Source organism: Schistocerca cancellata, chromosome 3 (assembly GCF_023864275.1).
Source record: "Schistocerca cancellata isolate TAMUIC-IGC-003103 chromosome 3, iqSchCanc2.1, whole genome shotgun sequence".
NCBI lineage: Eukaryota > Metazoa > Arthropoda > Insecta > Orthoptera > Acrididae > Schistocerca > Schistocerca cancellata.
In genome coordinates, this window is record NC_064628.1 from 493,442,407 (window position 1) to 493,457,049 (window position 14,643).

At 39.6% G+C, this 14,643-nt stretch overlaps 1 protein-coding gene across 2 annotated transcripts in view; it reads right to left on the reverse strand.

Annotated features, from left to right (window-relative positions):
• LOC126175259 (ribonucleases P/MRP protein subunit POP1) overlaps positions 1-14,643 on the reverse strand; it is a 90,620-nt gene that overhangs the window by 56,974 nt on the left and 19,003 nt on the right. For both annotated transcript variants that reach the window (XM_049921902.1, XM_049921901.1), the window contains exons 4-5: positions 2,755-2,997; positions 1,370-2,411 (exon numbers count right to left, since the gene is read on the reverse strand). In XM_049921902.1, coding sequence (XP_049777859.1) covers positions 1,370-2,411; positions 2,755-2,997 — 1,285 coding nt within the window. The remainder of the gene's footprint in view (positions 1-1,369; positions 2,412-2,754; positions 2,998-14,643) is intronic.

Here is a 14,643-nt window from a genome sequence, read left to right on the forward strand (position 1 = left end):
ATTGGAATTATTATATTCTTCTTGAAGTCTGAGGGTATTTCGCCTGTTTCATACATCTTGCTCACCAGGTGGTAGAGTTTGTCAGGACTGGCTCTCCCAAGGCTGTCAGTAGTTCCAATGGAATGTTCTCTACTCCGGGGGCCTTGTTTCGACTCAGGGCTTTCAGTGCTCTGTCAAACTCTTCACGCAGTATCGTATCTCCCATTTCATCTTCATCTACATCCTCTTCCATTTCCATAATATTGTCCTCAAGTGCATCGCCCTTGTATAGACCCTCTATATACTCCTTCCACCTTTCTGCTTTCCCTTCTTTGCTTAGAACTGGGTTTCCATCTGAGCTCTTGATGTTCATACAAGTGGTTCTCTTATCTCCAAAAGTCTCCTTAATTTTCCTGTAGGCAGTATCTATCTTACCCCTAGTGAGGTACGCCTCTACATCCTTACATTTGTCCTGTAGCCATCCCTGCTTAGCCATTTTGCACTTCCTGTCAATCTCATTTTTGAGACGTTTGTATTCCTTTTTGCCTGCTTCATTTATTGCATTTTTATATTTTCTCCTTTCATCAATTAAATTCAATATTTCTTCTGTTACCCAAGGATTTCTACTAGCCCTCGTCTTTTTACCTACTTGATCCTCTGATGCCTTCACTACTTTATCCCTCAAAGCTACCCATTCTTCTTCTACTGTATTTCTTTCCCCCATTCCTGTCAATTGTTCCCTTATGCTCTCCCTGAAACTCTGTACAACCTCTGGTTCTTTCAGTTTATCCAGGTCCCATCTCCTTAAGTTCCCACCTTTTTGCAGTTTCTTCAGTTTTAATCTACAGGTCATAACCAATAGATTGTGGTCAGAGTCCACACCTGCCCCTGGAAATGTCTTACAATTTAAAACCTGGTTCCTAAATCTCTGTCTTACCATTACATAATCTATCTGATACCTTTTAGTGTCTCCAGGGTTCTTCCATGTATACAACCTTCTATCATGATTCTTAAACCAAGTGTTAGCTTATGTAGACACTACATACTGTGATTAAAGTGCCCCTACAGTAATCATGATAAACATATCTTTCGTTGAATTCTTCGTTTTCAAGTTATTTAATTTCAAAATCACGGAGTCCTTTGTTGGGCACTGTGTCTAAGCTTTATAGTTAAATATACAAAAAACACATACTTAGGATCTGATAAAGCTTAAGCTTGGAAAGTGTCACAAGAGCAACGCATCACAGTTGCAAACAATGACACTCTTGCCTTTGAGATGCTCTACTGGGACTAAATACTCTGGTTTCATAGAAAGTGCTTTCCATCTCTCTCAATATGGCTAATACATGTTTAAAATTGTTTGTAATTGAACTAAATCTTGCTTACTCACCATCACTATCTGGATTACATTTCATCCGTTTAGCAGGCAAATATCGTCGTGGATCTGTCACGATCAATGCCAGCACTGAATGAGGAGGAAGCTGTGCAGGTGATGCTGCTCCTTTCAAAGTTTCCCAGAGCTGCTTTTGTATCTTCACACATTCTAAACTGTATGTATCACTGCAAATATCATGCCACCATTCACAGTCGTAACTTGCACTTTGTTCACACTCCCTACTGTCCTTTGCAGGTTCATCCACCTCCATATTGTCATCATAACTGATAACGCACTTGGTCTTATCAGACTGATCTTCAAAAGACTCAACTGACATTGGCCCCGTGTTCACATTACTAGTACTAATTCCAACCACTAGTTTTTCAAGATTTTCTGTAACAAAAGGGACTCTGGTATGACTGGTTGTGGTCATGCTAACAACGTGTAATGCATCTTGAAGAATGGAATGAGACAATGGCCCTGTCAAACTAAATCTGTTCAATGTATCCTTCAGAAAAGTCATTTTAACATGTCCACTACTGCTTTCAAATTTACGTGTTCTATTATAAAGTGCAACCTTTGAACCTATCTTTTCTATTTCCACCTTTTTTTCTGATCCATTACGTTTGTGCTTGATGCTGCCAGCAGATGTTTCACTACGCACAGCATTTCCACCAAAAGCAGATGGAATTGTTTCAGTTATGTCCATATTACTTTCAACAAAATTAAATGTATCTATCAGTTCATCACAAAATTCTTCATAAAATGCTGGATGGATCCACAACCAGAGTGTTCTTTCATCACGTTCTTCACTTGTCACATCCTTACCTTCAGAACTCACTATCTTTGAAGGTCTCCAAAGAAAACTAATATTACCTATAGCACCATATGGATAAGACTTTTTTCTGAATACTGTGATATTGCCTTCTCTGCTCCCACTAATATAAACTTTAGCCGCAAATGTCAGACCACATGCTTTGTCTGTGTGTTGCTTCAGACCATCAATTATTTCATCCAAAGGGCCACATAATTCGATGCAACAATAATATGAAACATCCTAAACAAACACACAAAAAAAGATTATTTCACACAATAGTTCACTCTGATCCATAAATCTTAATCTAACAAAGTCAATTCAAGGACAAGGATAAGTAAACCTCATAGTGCAGATTCAAAGTAACAAATTGTAGGGACTTACAAGCTGAAAGTTATTCAGTTTCTCAATTATACAAAAAAATTAATTTACCACTGAAAAATAAATTTGTTTTTTTTATCTTAAACTATCTTTGCTGATGCAATAGGAAACTGGTATTCGTACGTCTCACTTGCTCTCATATGTTACACATGTGTAAGGAAAATCCTCAAAAACTGATTAACAAACCACTCAAAAGTTGAAGTACCTGCAGTAGGCAGTGATTGGCTGAAGCACGGTAGCATGCTCTAAAACTTTTATCGTTTGGAAAATTGGGCAATTTATAGCCCCATTTCTCAATCATGTGGAATCTCTTTGCATGCCAAATATGAGTTTCCAGCCATATAAATTTTCGTTGACGTCTATTGTATTCTTGCAACAGATTACAAGGTCTCCGTCTATATTTTCGACTTGGTCTCTTAGATTTCAGTGGCAAGCCACTCTTTTCCATCTGCAAAGAAAAATATTGTTTTAATACCAACACATGTTGTTGTTGTTGTTGTTGTGGTCTTCAGTCCTGAGACTGGTTTGATGCAGTTCTCCATGCTACTCTATCCTGTGCAAGCCTCTTCATCTCCCAGTACCTACTGCAACCTACATCCTTCTGAATCTGCTTAGTGTATTCATCTCTTGGTTTCCCTCTACGATTTTTACCCTCCACGCTGCCCTCCAATACTAAACTGGTGATCCCTTGATGCCTCAGAACATGTCCTACCAACTGATCCCTTCTTCTGGTCAAGTTGTGCCACAAACTTCTCTTCTCCCCAATCCTATTCAATACTTCCTCATTAGTTATGTGATCTACCCATCTAATCTTCAGCATTCTTCTGTAGCACCACATTTCAAAAGCTTCTATTCTCTTCTTGTCTAAACTATTTATTGCCCATGTTTCACTTCCATACATGGCTACACTCCATACAAATACTTTCAGAAACGACTTCCTGACACTTAAATCAATACTCGATGTTAACAAATTTCTCTTCTTCAGAAACGCTTTCCTTGCCATTGCCAGTCTACATTTTATATCCTCAATACTTCGACCATCATCAGTTATTTTGCTCCCCAAATAGCAAACCACCTTTACTACTTTAAGTGTTTCATTTCCTAATCTAATTCCCTCAGCACCACCCGACTTAATTCGACTACATTCCATTGTCCTCGTTTTGCTTTTGTTGATGTTCATCTAACACATAGCTGATACTAAATTCTTAAAACATTCCCTGCGGCTCGTCCCACCGTGTGTCCCAGTGCAACTCTCTCCATCCTACTGGCATGAGTTTCGGTGACTTCCCAAGATTGCGGAAGCGATTGTTATGTCAAATTCTAAGCTGCAGAAGTCTCAAAGGAATATATTTATTTACCATGAGATAAATAATTCAACATGTTATTGCTTCTTTTTGACCCCCTGGAGACCTCATGATACTTTTTCGTGCTGGTTTTCAATTGTTTGGTTCACCCTATCTCCCGATTGTTGTACTGCGCTCTTTTAGCGCAACAGATCACTTATTGTTGTTCATTACAATACACACGCCATCATTTGTTAGTGTTTGCTGACAAGAAAAGCTGCTTTAAAATACACACACTGTCATTTGTTATTGTTGGCAACCACGAATAGCTGCTTTAAGGTATGTCATGAAATACTGATTAAGGTTATGAGATGGAAATGGAAATGAGCCTTTGGCATCATCATTGGCCGGGAGGCCCCTTACGGGGCACGTCCGGCCGCGTTGGTACAGGTCTTATTACATTCGATGCCACATTGGGCGACCTGGCGCATGGGATGGGGATGAAATGATGATGAAGACAACACAACACACAGTCCCTGAGTGGAGAAAAACCCCGACCCAGCGAGGAAAGGTTATGAGATGACTGTTTATCTTCTATAATAATTATGGTTGGCCACCAGTTGTAAAGATGTTTCATAGAATGTTTAGCTAAAAATGGATCCATCTACTTCTTGGCAGCAACGAAACAAAGACGTTGAAAACCATCAGATGAGGGGGGACTACCCAACTATATGAACTACTACCTAAATAAAAGTGATTCTAGTGACTTTCCTGCATCTGACAATGATCCAGCTCACAATCCCCAAGATTCAAGATCCTCTCGTGTTCTGATGAGGTTCTTGATACTGTATGTAACTCCAATAATGGTAATGAAAATGGTATCCCAATTTAGAAACCAACTGGGCAAAGAATAGCAAGAGCAATTTTAAATCAAGATTCAGAAGTTAACATTTCCACCCACTTTGACAACCCTTCTGACATTTACTAAATGTTGGTAACACAAGACATATTTAACAATATGATGTTGGAAACAAACAGATGTGCAGCACAGAAACTGTCCAGAATGTCAGGTGCAAGAAGATCTCAACTAGCCAATTGGGTTGATGCTTCTGAGGAAGAAATGGACAAATTTATTGGCATAATGGTAATTATGGGGTTAAAAGAGGTCCCAGAAATTTCACTTTACTGGTCAAAGAATCCACTGTACAAAGTAAAGTTAAAAAGCCACTATGCCTCATGATCGATTTCTGGCATTATTATCTTGCTGGCATTTTGTTGATAATGATGCCCTAGAAATGTAAATGACAGGACTTACATAATACAGCTGTTAGTTGAACATCTGCAGAGTAACTTTCTAAATGCTCTAAATCCTGGACGAGATGTGGTAATTGATGAATCTAAGATTCCTTGGAGAGGAAGATTGATTTTTAGGCAGAATACTCCCAACAAGTCTAACAAGTATGCTGTAAAATTTTACAAAATTTGTACAGAGGAAGGGTACGCTTCTACCTTGCATATTTATTGAGTGAAAGATGACAAACTGCAAGGTGCATGTCACTTTGAGGCTATCACTATGAAAATGTGTGACCGCTTTTTGGGAAAGGTCACGTTCTTTATGATGACAATTTCTATAAACGCATTTCTCTAGCGCATAAGTTGTTAGATAGAATTACACTTCTCTGTGGAGTAATTCATTCAAATGGAGCAGAATTTCTCAAGGATAATGTGGAGAAGAAGCTTAAAAAGAGGGAAGTATGTGGAGCAGAGAACAATAATGGAGTCAAAATTTTTAACTGGGTGGATATACGGAGAGTTGTAATGATTTCAATGGTTCCTGGACATACTGACGTTTTAGAGAACACTGGGAGAAAGAACAGAAAACGAGAGGTTATAATGAAAGCAAAGGTTGTGCTGGAGTACACCAAGATAAAAAGAGGTGTTGCTCTCAGTGACCAGATGTCTTCGTATTATTCACCATGTACCTCTCCAGTAAGCACTTGGATTTTGCACTGTAAAAAGAGCACTTCAAGGAGAAAAATGTCATTTCAAAGAGACAATTGCCTTGTATTTATGTGGAATTGCTACCTGTGCCACACCTCCGTCAAGAAAGCAAGTCCATACTTTGGGAAAAATTGAAGGCACTGCACATTGTGCTACAAAAGGATTTTCACTCAGGAAGGCAAAACGGCAGCAGACAACAAAACCAAGAAAGTTACAACCTTCTGCGATGATGGCCCAGGACCACCTAAATTGTGCATCAGTTGCCTCAATGAAAACCACATCCAGCAACGACTTTTTAAGGTTGCGAATGGTGCAAAGGTTATGTTAACCAGTATTTTCTGTATTGTTTGTATACTTTGTTTGTGTGTTTTGCAAATAAATTAGTAGGGCAAAATGAATTTCAAAAATAAAAAACCAAGAGACAATAAAATCAAGTATGACGTTTTAAGATTGCAATTGTTAAAGAATGCCAAGTTTATGTGGAAACGATTTTTTTTTATTGTTTCCTGTAGGATTTATCAAATAAAGCAGTATGGTAAAAATGTCCAACAAAAAAACATTGTTTCGGTATCATTTCAGGGTCTAGCTGGCCACTACAGAAGCCGTTTATGCAGTGATATGTCCCCTTTTTTTATAGTTAGCCCAGCAAGCCCCTACATGGTGAAGTGACATCTTAAAGTCGTACAATTACACTTGCACCATTTGGGACACTAATGACCCAAGCTGCATTTCTGCGAAGTTTTCGGCTGGTCACCCGTGGGCCAATATGCAATACAGGTGAGACATCAAATTTTCCTCAGTAGGGAATATATTAACTCTTAGAAATGCAGTACCAAAATTGTAACCATTTTTAATCCTTTAGACAAAGTGTGTCTCACAAGGCCATTTCTTCCATTATCCTATCTTGGTTCCCCTTTTGTTTCAGAGATACAGCTTTTATTATTATTATGAGTATAAAATTCATATAGGCGAACAATAACTCCAAAGCAAATCCAGGAACCGTCATTTCCGTTAGATGTGCATACAATGGAGCTGGAAGTGAGCAGCAAATGCCTACAGCTAACCTGACTCCAGACATAACATGTTTTTGCTCCTGTGGAACCATTCAGCAAGACGCTATGATAGTATGAGCAGTGGACAAGTTTGCTGGCACCTAAAATGCATACCAGGTGCTGTAACACCCTCGAAGATGATACTGTGTTCACCTGTATCCGTTTGAAATTAACACAGGTAGTGGCAGTTTACCTTTGTTAAGTCCACACAAAGGGATGTGAGTGACGGTTCATTGTAGCTTCACTAGCCAGTCACCACCCACTTCACACTGGGGATCTCCCACAAAATTAGGTACTGGCCATTCCTGGCACCAATTGTTCTGCTTGAGTGTACAGAAAACTAGCTTTGCTCAAAGTCATCACAATAAAGTCAACATAGCTGAAACAAAAAATATGTATAAAACCTGTCTCACTTTTTGGAAGATGGAATATCCGCACTATGGTGCAAGGCTTCCCGGACATTTGTGGAAGCCCTCAAGATCTGCATTAAACAGCCATCATTGTACTGGATTTAGCCAGACTTAACACTGCTTTAAAAGCCTTGCAGAAAAACGAGGCTACTATGAGGGTTGAATGAAAAGTAATGCCTCCACCTTAGTTACTTGGGTTTAGATGGGAATATTTTAATAAATCAAATGCAGAAATAATTCTTAGAATGTGATCTTTAATTAGCAATATTCACTTTTCCACATAATCACCAGCCAATTGGATACATTTCTGCCAACAATGATCAAGTTTTCTGAAGAGGTCACGGAAGAAGTCGACACTGTTTCCGCAACCACAGTCTCACAGTTCTCTCAACGTCTTCATCAGAAGCATAATGATGTCCCCACATATCGTCTTTCATTATCAGGAACAGATGGAAGTCAAAGGGTGCTAAATCTGGCAAATTTCAAGTCTGTGCACTTTCATTTCAGAAGCCAGCATCTAGTGTACCTATCATGCACAGATCTTCTCAATAACGCGACCCACACATTCTTGTGAAATGCCGATTGTGCTTGCAATTTTTCTCTGAGTAATATAACGATCATCCTGAATCAATCTGTCGACATTTTGCTTGTGAAACTCACTGGTTACTGTCACAGGATGTCCAACTCTTTGTTTGTCGCGAAGGTCAGATGTTCCCGTCTCAACATCTTTAAACACTCTCGCCCAATGACGCACAGTATTCACATCAACACAATCGCCATAAACTGCTTTCATTCTCTGATGAATCTCCTTTGAGGTGACACCTTCTACTGTCAAGAATTCAATGACTGCACTTTGCTTAAATCGCATTGGCCGACCGTCTGCACAAGGTTCCATACTTTACACTGAAACAACACAACCGTTCAATGCCAAGGATTCCTGCCAACTGGAGCTGTAGAGAAGAGGCTTCAGAACAATCCAGTACCTACCACATACCAATGCTGCCAACTGTTGAAGAGTTATGAAGAATGAGGCACTACTTTTCAGTCAACCCTCATAGATTACGGTTCAATTCGGGAGTAAAATTACACTTTTTTTTCTGGAGGGTAAAGGACATTGTCAGACCCAAGCAATACCGTATTGGCTTTTGCCATTCGTAATGATCTGTTACCCATCACTGAAAGCGCGCTTGGGATCTCAGAATGCATTATAACTTCGCGTCTGTTAACTAGCTGCAGGCCAATGACACTGTATATATACCAATGCTGATCTCGACTGCAGATGTAAGAGTATAGTTTACCTTGCTATATCTAACAACTGCATCCTTCTGTCAATGTTCGGTGAAAAACTTGCGCAAATATCATGCCCAATGTATCACACATTCCTTGAAAATGGAGCTGTAGCTCCAAAATGCTTTGGACGGCAGTCAGAAAATAAATTTGTGACTGATGACTGAATATTATTAATCAATAATCTCTAACCTAGAAGTTACCGTCACAGCCAGCCCACAGCATAATGTCTATTAATAACTTTAAGGATCAGTTTTACAAACACCTCAACAAAGTGGTGCATGGGAAGTGCAACTTCAAGATCATCTGCGTATTCGTGGTGGCTTCAGTGCCTCTACCAGGTGTGATTCTGCTGCTTGGTCAGAGTGCCAAAGGGCAAGATGAATGGAAATAGTTTATGGCTGCTTGAATTTGTGCAAAGCATCAATTATACATCACTAAAACGCACTTTAAAGGCAAGATGAGGCACAAGGTTTCCTGGATTCACACTCGCTCCAAACACTAACATCAACTAGATCCCATTTTCACCAATAGGAAAGATTTCCACCATTTTCTCCACACATGCTCCTTCCACAGAGTTGACCAGGACACTGACCATGTATTAGTAGTGACAAAAGTTCGCTTCACACCTAAAAAGATTCACACTGCTAATACGCTACGCAGACCAAGACAATCTTTGCAAAAACTAAGGACTCCATAGCAATAGAAATATCTGGTGACAGAGATTGGAAAGAAGTTGACACCGGGGAACTAAACGTACCCACTGTTGAAGACAGGCAGAAGATCAAGTCACATCTTACTGTAACGACCAACACTACATCTGGTGCTTTGAAAGCAAAATCCCAGGATTCATTCCTCAGGAATATTGATGTCCTGAAACCCTTCCTTGCTTGTGTCAGGCAACTCTGAACTGACACTCAAACCTTTACAATCCTACCCACCTGGTCTACGCAAAATATGTTAACTCCATGGAGTTATAAAAGGGAAGCTCTCATGACCTCACAAAATTGAAGACGACATTTGCCATTTTAGTAGGTTCTGATGAGAGTATTTTGATAAAAAATGCCAGCTTGCATTATTTAAAGGTGTACAAGTAATTCTGATTATAGTGAAAATGAAAAGAAATCACATTTAATTCATAAGTGGATCTGTGATATTTTCTCTTATATACACAAACTTTTGTTGCGCTGGTTACTTTTACTTTAGTAGTTTTATTTCTGTAATTTGACCTTAGATTTCCTATCAATACAACTCAAAGAGCACTTTGCTTGAATGATGCGAGAAGGAAACACTGCAAACTGTCAAAATATGGCAAAATATGTTCCCAGCACTTTCGGGGAGAGGACACAGACAAAACATCAGTTTCATCATCCCATATTAAGGAAAATGCTGGATTATGAAAGCAGCCTTTTCATGCCACATACTTCTCTTCTTGGCTATTTGAAATGTATAACCAAATGAAAGTTATATTAATGAGGCAAAATGTGTCAGATTACTGGATCAAGTATGCCTTTTAGACCATAAAAATGTCTGAAAATATCTTCCGGACACACTGTTGTTGACAAAAGCGTTGTAATATTTACTACTTAAAACAACTGTTGAGTAAACACAACAGAAATTAAGAACAAAAAGCAACTGGAAACAGTAGTCTGCTAGCGTTTGGCCCTACTAACATGGCAGTGCTGGCTTCAAAACAATGTACAGCTTAAATATGTGGTGCCACCTCCCTATGTTATACCTTCAAGAAAGATGTAGCGTCTTGCATCTCATCTAAGTAAGAGACAGAAGCAGGCATACAGCTTTATATGTGAGTCATGTCTCTCACGGCAGGTGCCCTCAGATCCAGCAGCTAACTGCAAGTAGTTTTGGCTGTGGCCAAAAGGTGTCGGCATCTTATGGACTATGAAAGTATCAAGTTGTTAAAACCGTATATCTGAGAAACAAAACTGTGTTTATTGAGTTTTTCATTAATTACTGCTAATTTGTGTACTTATTAGTGGTATGAATGTGAAGTACTAAATGAATGAATATTGTTATGTCTATTAATTACGTATACAACAACGCGAGAACTATGTACCAACAAAGTGAATCATACTCAGCAGAAATTGTAAAGTGCAACTAGCCACTTTATGGGACTTAGAAAACAAGATATATTTTATGATAATTGTGTTATTTAAAGGGGGAGTTATTTTGATATTTGTGGACTTTATAAACTTGTTCTCTTGATAAACTGTTCATAAAAGCCATTAAGCTGTGATTGGTCAAAAACAAAAGACGCAGCTTTGCATGATTTAATACTAATACTGGATTGGTTATGATGTATACCAGCCAATCAAAGGACAGTACGTTCGCATGTATTTCATGTGTTAAGAAATTGCTCTGTGAAGTCTAAAAGTTCGGTTTGGATCTCAGCCATGATCACGTTCAAACGTGGATATAAAGAGCTCTGAATAGATGTGAAAATTATATGGAATAATGGTTAAGTCTTAACTGAGAAGTGTCGCAAAGTGGGCGCGAATCTGTGAACAAGATGAACACATGAAATTCTGATTTTAATACATAAACTCTGACTTTTGAATACCCAAACCCGCATGCAAGTTATAGAAGGTGTGACTGCAAACTGAACATTTGTTGTGGTCAAATCGTGTAATATTTGAGTGTGCTTTCTGTTGCAGACAACCCGTGCTTTAATCCTTTTGGTAAAAGGTTTGGTTAATTATCGTAAATTGACTACAGAGTCCACCAGAAAAATGTATATACACTTTAAGGAACAAAAAGTATAACTTATGTGTTTATTTTACATTTAGTAATTGATCACACATGTTGTACAACCTTCAGTTTAGCACATGGTTACTTTAAATGTTCAAAATGTTCACTCTGTTGGCAGCTATACACACAACAGAACAACGAGCGGTTGCTGCAACTAAATCAGTCAGTATTACAGTGGAGATCGCTGCACACGTCACTGTAATCTCCTGGCGAATTTCCTCCTGCATGTGTGACTTACGTCGACAGACATTATCTTTACAGGTCTCCACAAGTAGAAGTCCATAGGTGTTAAATCTGGCAACTGTGGAGGGAACTCGATGGGCCCCCTTCATCCAATCCAATGCTCTGGAAAACTGTCATCCAGGAAAGCTGGTAGGGATAGGTTGTAGTGTGGCAGCACTCCGTCCTGTTGGTAGAAGACCTCTTCATCAGCTCCGTAAAGTGCATATATACCCGGCAAAATTGATGTGCATAACATTTCCAGGTACACATCTCCTGTGACAGCAGCAACAAAAAAAAAGGTCCTATTAAGCCCATAGATGATAGTCTACACCACACATGAACCCTTGGTAGACTGGCCACTTTATCCACATAAACAAGCAATTTTCTGGAGCCCAGTACACACTGAACTTATGCCAATTCATGGTTCCATTAAGTTCAAATTATGCCTTGTCACTGCACACTACAAACTGCCTATTGGCTTCTCTCTCTTCTTCTTAGGCCAAAGTTCATCTGTTGATTTTACTGACATTTCACCAGCACGAGTGGCTGGCATTGTCAAAGCTTCACTCTCTATTGCTGGTGGTGAACTAGAGCCAAGCTCGCGGCCACAGACTCAGCTCCATTTCACCACCAGCAATGGAGGGTGAAGCTTTGACAATGCCAGCCACTCGTGGTGGCAAAACATCAGTAAAATCATCAGCAGAGTGTCGGTTGTTTGTTTGGTTGGTTGGTTGGTTGATTGGCGTTTAAGGGACCAAACAGCAAGGTCATCAGTCCCTTGTGTCAAAGGTGGTCCATTCGGATGGATTTACATCTCAGAAGAGTCATAACGATAAAAGGTTAAAAAACGTAAAAGTGCAGTCGTGTTGTCAACAGTGAAAACAAAAGGAGGGAAGTCAACAAGTGGGCAACCCCAAGGCTATGTTGTTGTTGTTGTGGTCTTCCGTCCTGAGACTGGTTTGATGCAGCTCTCCATGCTACTCTATCCTGTGCAAGCTTCTTCATCTCCCAGTACCTACTGCAACCTACATCCTTCTGAATCTGCTTAGTGTATTGATCTCTTGGTCTCCCTCTACGATTTTTACCCTCCACGCTGCCCTCCAATGCTAAATTTGTGATCCCTCGATGCCTCAGAACATGTCCTACCAACCGATCCCTTCTTCTAGTCAAGTTGTGCCACAAACTTCTCTTCTCCCCAATCCTATTCAATACCTCCTCATTAGTTACTTGATCTACCCACCTTATCTTCAGCATTCTTCTGTAGCACCACATTTCGAAAGCTTCTATTCTCTTCTTGTCCAAACTAGTTATCGTCCATGTCTCACTTCCATACATGGCTACACTCCATACAAATACTTTCAGAAACGACTTCCTGACACCTAAATCTATATTCGATGTTAACAAATTTCTCTTCTTGAGAAACGCTTTCCTTGCCATTGCCAGTCTACATTTTATATCCTCTCTACTTCGACCATCATCGGTTATTTTACTCCCTAAATAGCAAAACTCCTTTACTACTTTAAGTGTCTCATTTCCTAATCTAATTCCCTCAGCATCACCCGACCTAATTCGACTACATTCCATTATCCTCGTTTTGCTTTTGTTGATGTTCATCTTATACCCTCCTTTCAACACACTGTCCATTCCGTTCAACTGCTCTTCCAAGTCCTTTGCTGTCTCTGACAGAATTACAATGTCATCGGCGAACCTCAAAGTTTTTACTTCTTCCCCATGAATTTTAATACCTACTCCGAATTTTTCTTTTGTTTCCTTTACTGCTTGCTCAATATACAAATTGAATAACATCGGGGAGAGGCTACAACCCTGTCTTACTCCCTTCCCAACCACTGCTTCCCTTTCATGTCCCTCGACTCTTATAACTGCCATCTGGTTTCTGTACAAATTGTAAATAGCCTTTCGCTCCCTGTATTTTACCCCTGCTACCTTCAGAATTTGAAAGAGAGTATTCCAGTCAACATTGTCAAAAGCTTTCTCTAAGTCTACAAATGCTAGAAATGTAGGTTTGCCTTTTCTTAATCTTTCTTCCAATATAAGTCGTAAGGTCAGTATTGCCTCACGTGTTCCAACATTTCTACGGAATCCAAACTGATCTTCCCCGAGGTCGGCTTCTACCAGTTTTTCCATTCGTCTGTAAAGAATTCGCGTTAGTATTTTGCAGCTGTGACTTATTAAACTGATAGTTCGGTAACTTTCACATCTGTCAACACCTGCTTTCTTTGGGATTGGAATTATTATATTCTTCTTAAAGTCTGAGGGTATTTCGCCTGTCTCATACATCGTGCTCACCAGATGGTAGAGTTTTGTCATGACTGGCTCTCCTGAGGCCATCAGTAGTTCTAATGGAATGTTGTCTACTCCCGGGGCCTTGTTTTGACTCAGGTCTTTCAGTGCTCTGTCAAACTCTTCACGCAGTATCTTATCTCCCATTTCATCTTCATCTACATCCTCTTCCATTTCCATAATATTGTTCTCAAGTACATCGCCCTTGTATAAACCCTCTATATACTCCTTCCACCTTTCTGCTTTCCCTTCTTTGCTTAGAACTGGGTTGCCATCTGAGCTCTTGATATTCATGCAAGTGGTTCTCTTTTCTCCAAAGGTCTCTTTAATTTTCCTGTAGGCAGTATCTATCTTACCCCTAGTGAGACAAGCCTCTACATCCTTACATTTGTCCTCTAGCCATCCCTGCTTAGCCATTTTGCACTTCCTGTCGATTTCATTTTTGAGACGTTTATATTCCTTTTTGCCTGCTTCATTTACTGCATTTTTATATTTTCTCCTTTCATCAATTAAATTCAATATTTCTTCTGTTACCCAAGGATTTCTATTAGCCCGCGTCTTTTTACCTACTTGATCGTCTGCTGCCTTCACCACTTCATCCCTCAGAGCTACCCATTCTTCTTCTACTGTATTTCTTTCCCCCATTCCTGACAATTTTTCCCTAATGCTCTCCCTGAAACACTCTACAACCTCTGGTTCTTTCAGTTTATCCAGGTCCCATCTCCTTAAATTTCCACCTTTTTGCAGTTTCTTCAGTTTCAATCTGCAG